The sequence below is a fragment of the Boleophthalmus pectinirostris genome, unplaced genomic scaffold (genome assembly GCF_026225935.1).
Source record: "Boleophthalmus pectinirostris isolate CB_2022bp ecotype Guang Dong unplaced genomic scaffold, ASM2622593v1 HiC_scaffold_11, whole genome shotgun sequence".
NCBI lineage: Eukaryota > Metazoa > Chordata > Actinopteri > Gobiiformes > Gobiidae > Boleophthalmus > Boleophthalmus pectinirostris.
Genome location: NW_026570994.1, coordinates 23,410,738 through 23,418,889, shown reverse-complemented (window position 1 = coordinate 23,418,889; position 8,152 = coordinate 23,410,738). Strand labels below are relative to the sequence as shown.

Sequence of the window (8,152 nt, the reverse complement as noted above, 5' to 3'; positions counted from 1 at the left end):
ACTCCACACAAAAGGGATTCCCCAGTCCTGGTTTAGTCCTAATTTAAACCTGGTTCAGTCCTGGTTCAGTCCTGGTTTAGTCCTGGTTTAGTCCTGGTCTCTGTACAAAATGACAGGGTTTGGTGGATGGAGGGAGGGACGTGACAAAAGGAGAAACAGAACGTGGCATTAAGTTAAGAGACAAAAACCAGGACTAAACCAGGACTAACCCAGGACTAAAACAGGACTAAACCAGGACTAAAGCAGGACTAAAGCAGGACTAAACCAGGTCTAAGCAGGACTAAACCCAGGACTAAACCAGGACTAAACTAGGACTAAACCAGGGACTAAACGCAGGACTAACCCAGGACTAAAGCAGGACTAAACAGGACTAAAGCAGGACTAAAGCAGGACTAAAGCAGGACTAAACCAGGACTAAAGCAGGACTAAAGCAGGACTAAAGCAGGACTAAACCAGGACTAAAGCAGGACTAAAGCAGGACTAAACCAGGACTAACCCAGGACTAAAAAAGGACTAAAAAAGGACTAAAGCAGGACTAAAGCAGGACTAAACCAGGTCTAACCCAGGACTAACCCAGGACTAAACCAGGACTAAACTAGGACTAAACCAGGACTAAAGCAGGACTAACCCAGGACTAAAGCAGGACTAAAGCAGGACTAAACCAGGACTAACCCAGGACTAAACCAGGACTAACCCAGGACTAAACCAGGACTAAACCAGGTCTAAACCAGGTCTAAACCAGGACTAACCCAGGACTAAACCAGAGACTAAACCAGGACTAAACCAGAGACTAAACCAGGTCTAAACCAGGTCTAAACCAGGTCTAAACCAGGTCTAAACCAGGACTAACCCAGGACTAAAGCAGGACTAAACCAGGTCTAAACCAGGACTAAACCAGGTCTGGACCTTTTTTGTCTCCTGAATTTCCAATGGAGATGATTGACAGGTGGATCAACCAATCAGAGACTCACACAGGGTCTGATCTGCTCTGTGGTTGTGTCCTTTGGCAAGACACTTCGGCTCGACACGTTTCATTTGAGTCTCTCCAACGTTCATGTTTATAAAGCGCAACAAACAGAATCCTAAGTTTAAACTGCAAATTTAAATTAAACTAAATCAAAACTCTGAAGAATTATGATTTAAGTTCTTGTTTATTGCTTTGTTTACTTGTTTACACATTTATTTACTTGTTTGATTACTCGCTTGTTTCCTCGTTTCCTCGTCTGTTTACTCATTTGTTGACTCATTTTTCACGTTTACCCGTTTGTTTACATGTTTGTTTGTGCTTCTTTACTCATTTATTTGTTTACTCGTCTGTTTACTCATTTGTTTAGTTGTTTACTCGTCTGTTTACTCATTTGTTTAGTTGGCTCATTTGTTTACCCATTTGTTTTCTCACCTGTTTACTTATTTGTTGACTTGTTTGTTTGTTAACTTGTCTGTTTATTAGTTTGTTTGTTGACTCTTTTGTTTACATGTTTATTTACTCGTTTATTTACTCGTCTGTTGACTCGTTTGTTTATTTACTTGTTTGTTTTCGTGGTTTGTTTGCAGAACCACAGCTGAAGGGGATCGTGACGCGGCTCTTCTGCAGACAGGGCTTTTACCTGCAGATGGCGCAAGACGGAACTCTGGACGGAACCAAAGACGACAGCACCAACGCAAGTAAACAAACAAACAAACAAACAAACTACACATCCATCTACAACCAAAGACGACAGCACCAACGCAAGTAAACAAACAAACAAACAAACAAACAAAATATACATTTACACCACTGGTCAAGAGTTTTAGAACATCACACTTTTTCCAGTTTTTTCCAGTTTCCTGTTTGACCCAAACATTTTCTAAACTACTGACGTGAGAGGACTAAACCAGGACTAAACCAGGACTGAACCAGGACTGACTAAACCAGGAAACCAGGACTAAACCAGGACTGAACCAGGACTAAACCAGGACTGGACTGAACCGGACAACCCAGGACTGAACCAGGACTGAACCGGACTGAACTGAACCAGGACTGAACCAGGACTAAACCAGGAAACCAGGACTGAACCAGGACTGAACCAGGACTAAACCAGGACTGAACCAGGACTGAACCAGGACTGAACCCAGGACTACTGAACCAGGACTAAACCAGGACTAAACCAGGACTGAACCAGGACTGAACCAGGACTAAACCAGGACTAAACCAGGACTGAACCGGACTGAACCAGGACTAAACCAGGACTGACTGAACCAGGACTGAACCAGGACTACTGAACCAGGACTGAACCAGGACTGAACCAGGACTGAACCAGGACTAAACCAGGACTGACTAAACCAGGACTAAACCAGGAAACCAGGACTGAACCAGGACTAAACCAGGACTAAACCAGGACTAAACCAGGACTAAACCAGGACTAAACCAGGACTGAACCAGGACTGAACCCGGACTGAACCCGGACTGAACCCGGACTGAACCAGGACTAAACCAGGACTGAACCCGGACTAAACCAGGACTGAACCAGGACTGAACCAGGACTGAACCCTGAACTCGTGGGTCGTTCTTTTTACAACACAAATCAAATATTGTTGAGAAAGTTCTTCCCAAATCTGTCGCAGAAGTTTGTATAAATGTTCTCGATGAGGTTTGTTTTCAACTTTTACCGTCTAGTTTTTTTTTTCCTGAGGTGGTTTTGTCAGAGCTTGGACTTGTGTTTTGTTTTTTAATCTTTCTTTTTAAACCTCAGTCTGTTCAGTTTTTTACCTTTGGACCATTTCAAGCGACTCATTGGACTTGGATTTCAATAAATAACTGGAAAAATTAAGGTTTTCTAAAACTTTTGAGCGGTCGTGTTTGTGTCTGTACATCCGTCCATCCGTCTAGAACCAAAGACAACATCAACGCAAGCAAAAAAACTAATACATCCGTCTGTCTGCACATCTTTGTTCCTCGTCAGCTCCATTGGACTCCACAATTTTCTATCGTTAAACTCGTCACATGCGTCTCTTTATGAAGTCGTTTTAGGTCAAAACTGAGATTTAAAACGTCAGAATTCGGGACGTAACAGTAACTGACACCTTGTCTCACAATAACATCATCACAACATATATATCGAATTACAAAAGTCTCTTTGCTTAAATGAAGAATTATAGCCCAGTGAAAGACAGAGAACTACATTTCCCATGATCCTTTGCTCCATTTCAGTGCAGACGACAAGAAGAAAAAACAGTTCTAACACTTTTAACTCTGAGTTCTTTGGATTAAGTCTTGTCGAGGCATTTGAAGAGGAAAAAGAAGAAGAAGAATATAAACAAAATATCGTAATAAATATCGTACAGAGAGATTTCGATATTGTTACAACTCTAATCACAATTTAACAGAGAATGATTCACAGAGGTCAGAGGTCACACAGACTCTACAGGGGCTGGTTTGAAATATTAACTCTAATGTTTTGTGTGTGTTTGTGTGTGTTTGTTTGTGTGTGTGTATGTGTGTGTTTGTGTGTGTGTGTGTTTGTGTGTGTGTGTGTGTGTGTGTGTGTGTGTGTGTATGTGTGTGTTTGTGTGTGTGTGTATGTGTGTGTTGTGTGTGTGTGTGTGTTTGTGTGTATGTGTGTGTGTGTGTATGTGTGTGTGTGTGTATGTGTGTGTGTGTTTGTGTGTTTTCCTCAGCTCTGTTTAACTTGATCCCGGTGGGACTGAGAGTCGTGGCCATTCAGTCGAGTAAAACTGGACTTTACATCGCCATGAACGGAGAAGGACACCTGTACACCTCTGTGAGTCCTTTCACACAAAAACCACACACACACACACACCTGTGAGTTCACAATACACACCTCTGTGAGTCCTTTCACAATAAAACACCACACACACACCTGTACACCTCTGTGAGTCCTTTCACAATAAAACCACACACACACCTGTACACCTCTGTGAGTCCTTTCACAATAAAACACACCACACACACACCTGTACACCTCTGTGAGTCCTTTCACAATAAAAACCACACACACACCTGTACACCTCTGTGAGTCCTTTTCACAATAAAACCACACACACACACACCTGTACACCTCTGTGAGTCCTTTCACAATCACAAACAACACACACACACACACCTGTACACCTCTGTGAGTCCTTTCACAATAAAACCACACACACACACCTGTACACCTCTGTGAGTCCTTTCACAATAAAACACACACACACACCTGTACACCTCTGTGAGTCCTTTCACAATAAAACACACACACACACCTGTACACCTCTGTGAGTCCTTTCACAATAAAACCACACACACACCTGTACACCTCTGTGAGTCCTTTCACAATAAAACCACACACACACACACACCTGTACACCTCTGTGAGTCCTTTCACAATAACACCACACACACACACACACACCTGTACACCTCTGTGAGTCTTTCACAATAAAAACCACACACACACCTGTACACCTCTGTGAGTCCTTTCACAATAAAACCACACACACACCTGTACACCTCTGTGAGTCCTTTCACAATAAAACCACACACACACACCTGTACACCTCTGTGAGTCCTTTCACAATAAAATCAATACTTTTCAAAATAAAACACGCAGAAAGTGTCCAGAATGTTCAGTCCTGGTTTAGTGACGCTTCCTCTCTCTTTCTCTCTCTCTTTTGTCATTATAAATTCTCCCTTCTCCTCTCTTCTTCTTTTTTTCTTCCCCCTCTCTCTCTTCCTCCCTCCATCTCCTCTTCTTCTCTTCCCTCCATCTCCTCTTCTTCTCTTCTCTCTCTTTTGTTGGTAGCAGCTGTCTGATTGTTTAATCCCTCCTCCCTCTTCTCTTCTCTTTCTCCTCTCCTCTTTCATCCCTGTCATCCCTCTCTCCTGTCGTTTGTAGCTGCCTGATTGTTTATTCTCTCCCCTCTTCTCCTCCTCCCTCTCATCCCTCATTCATAGCTGTCTCATTGTGTACTCTCTCCTCATCCCTCTCTCCTCATCCCTCCTTCTCTCTCCTCATCCCTCTCTCCTCATCCCTCTCTCCTCTTTCCTGTCGTTTGTTTCTGTTGTATTGTAAATTGTTTCTTCTCTTCTTCTCTCTCCCTCATTCCTTTTCTCTCTCTTTTCTCTCTCTTCTCCTCCTCCTCCTCATCCCTCGTTCTGTGGTGTGGTTGTTGTGGTTGTTGTCGTCGTGTGGTTTGTTTAATCTCTGGGGTAATTACAGCTGTGATAATGAACAGTGTGGAACCAAAACACACACACACACACACACACACACACAACACACACACACAACACACAACACACACACACACACACACACACACACACACACACACACACACACACACACACACACACACACACACACACACACACACACAACACACACACACACACACACACACACACACACACACACACACACACACACACACACACACACACACACACACACACACACACACACACACACACACACACACACACACACACACACACACACACACACACACACACACACACACACACACACACACACAACACACACACACACACACACACACACACACACACACACACACACACACACACACACACACACACACACACACACACACACACACACACACACACACACACACACACACACACACACACACACACACACACACACACACACACACACACACACACACACACACACACACACACAACACACACACACACAACACACACACACACACACACACACACACACACACACACACACACACACACACACACACACACACACACACACACACACACACACACACACACACACACACACACACACACACACACACACACACACACACACACACACACACACACACACACACACACACACACACACACACACACACACACACACACACACACACACACACACACACACACAACACACACACACACAACACACAACACACACAACTCTGACAGTGACAACACAACAACACACACACACAGAGTATGAGTCAGATGCCCTCCCGTCTCTTGGTCTCGTGGTTCTGAAGTAGATTTTTGTGTGTGTTGTTTGTTTTTAGTGGATTTTTGTGTGTTTTTAGTGGATTTTTGTGTGTTTTTAGTGGATTTTTGTGTGTTTTTTAGTGGATTTTTGTGTGTTTTTTTAGTGGATTTTTGTGTGTTTTTAGTAGATTTTTTGGTGTATTTAGTTGTAAATATTGAGTTTGTTTGTGAAAAGAGGAAAATCCCTGTTTAATTATTGACACTTGAATCTGAAGCTCATCAGAAAACACTTCACATGAACGAGGGAGGAAGAAGAGAGAGAGAAGAACGAGGGAGGAAGAAGAGAGAGAGAGAGAGGAAAAGAGGCGAGGAAGAGACGAGGAGAGAGGAGAGCAAAAGACAGACAGACAGAGACAGTGCAAAAGGAGAGAGGGAGAAACTAAGAGGAGGGCAAGAGAAAGAGGGAGGGAGGGAAAAGAGAAAGACACGGGAAAGAGGAGAGACGGAGAGGAGAGAGGAAGGGAGGAAGGGAGGGAGGAGAGAGAGGGGAGAGAATAGAGTGAAAAGAAAAAAAGGAGAGGATGGTTGGGAAAATGGAGACAGTGAAAGTCAAGAAGAAAAAACAAAGAGAGTAAAAGAGAGAGAGAGGGATTGAAGAGAGAGAAAGAGGGAGAGAAAGAGGGAGGGAGGAGGAAGAGGAGCAGACATATTGGATTTTTCTGAATAATCTGGTGTCACTGAGTTCAGGAGTCAGACCGAGATCTGGGTCAGAACTAGACCAGGTCTGGACCAGGAGGGTTCTGTTCTGGACTAAAGCTAGACCCTCCTCAGATCTGGTTGTGATCCCGGTCTGGACCTTCCTCAGATCTGGTTATGATCCCGGTCTGGACCTTCCTCAGATCTGGTTATGATCCCAGTCTGGACCTTCCTCAGATCTGGTTATGATCCCGGTCCGAACCCTCATCACATCTGGTTATGATCCCGGTCTGGACCCTCCTCAGATCTGGTTGTGATCCCGGTCTGGACCTTCCTCAGATCTGGTTATGATCCCGGTCCGGACCCTCATCACATCTGGTTGTGATCCCAGTCCGGACCCTCCTCAGATCTGGTTGTGATCCCGGTCCGGACCCTGCTCAGATCTGGTTGTGATCCCAGTCTGGCCTCTGTCATTACATCGCCATTACCTCTCCGTCGCCGCGGGTAACGGCGCTGCTCGTTTCCAGGGTGACGCTTTTTCCTCCCGTTGCCGTGGAAACCTGAGCCAAACCTGAGACGAGACGCGAAGACACGAAGGTGTGCAGAGACGAGGGGGGAACAATTAAATAAAAATAATACTAAATAAATAAATGAAAAATAATAAAAAATAATAAAAAAAAAAGGTGTGCAGAGACGAGGGGGGAAAATTAAATTTAAATTTTTTTTTATAAAAATTAAAAAATAAGTATAAATATAAATAAGGTGTGAAGAGATGGGGGAAAATAAATAAATAAAAATAATGCTAAATAAATAAATATATAAATGAAAAATAAATAAAAAGGTGTACAGAGAGGAAAAAAAAATACATATATATAATATATATATATATATATATATATATATATATATATATATATATATATAATAATAAAAAAATAAAAAAAAGGTGTGTAGAGAGGGAAAAAATTTACAAAAAATAAAATAAAAATACTAAATAATAAATAAAGAACTAAAATAAAGAAATAAAGAAAAAATGGAAAAAAGAAAAATCAAAAAGGTGTGCAGAGAGGAAAATTTTAAAATAAATAAATAAAAAATAAAAAGGTATGTAGAGAGGAAAAACAATGTATTAATAAAAAATTTAATTAAAGAAAAAATTTAAGAAAAGAAATTAAGAAAAAAATAGAAAAAAGAAAAATCTAAAAGGTGTGCCGACAGGAAAAAAATTAAAAATAAATAAATAATAAATAAAATAAAATAAAATAAATAAACTAAAAAGGTGTGCAGACAGGAAACACTAGAGCCAATCATAGAGGAGGAGGGAGGCTGCAGCCAATCAGAGCACAGACAGAGAATAAAATGATTAAAGCGGACGTATTATCACTGTTCCTCATCACAAACCACAAACCTGTCTGAGGAGGTTCTAGACTCTTCCATGCATGTTTGAGTCATCTAGAGATCTGTCCTGGG

The 8,152-nt window shown here is 42.1% G+C and overlaps 1 protein-coding gene across 1 annotated transcript in view; it reads left to right on the top strand.

Annotated features, from left to right (window-relative positions):
* LOC110170889 (fibroblast growth factor 14-like) overlaps positions 1–8,152 on the top strand; it is a 39,687-nt gene that overhangs the window by 27,773 nt on the left and 3,762 nt on the right. Inside the window, exons 2-3 of the mRNA XM_055163829.1 lie at positions 1,555–1,665; positions 3,658–3,761. Coding sequence (XP_055019804.1) covers positions 1,555–1,665; positions 3,658–3,761 — 215 coding nt within the window. The remainder of the gene's footprint in view (positions 1–1,554; positions 1,666–3,657; positions 3,762–8,152) is intronic.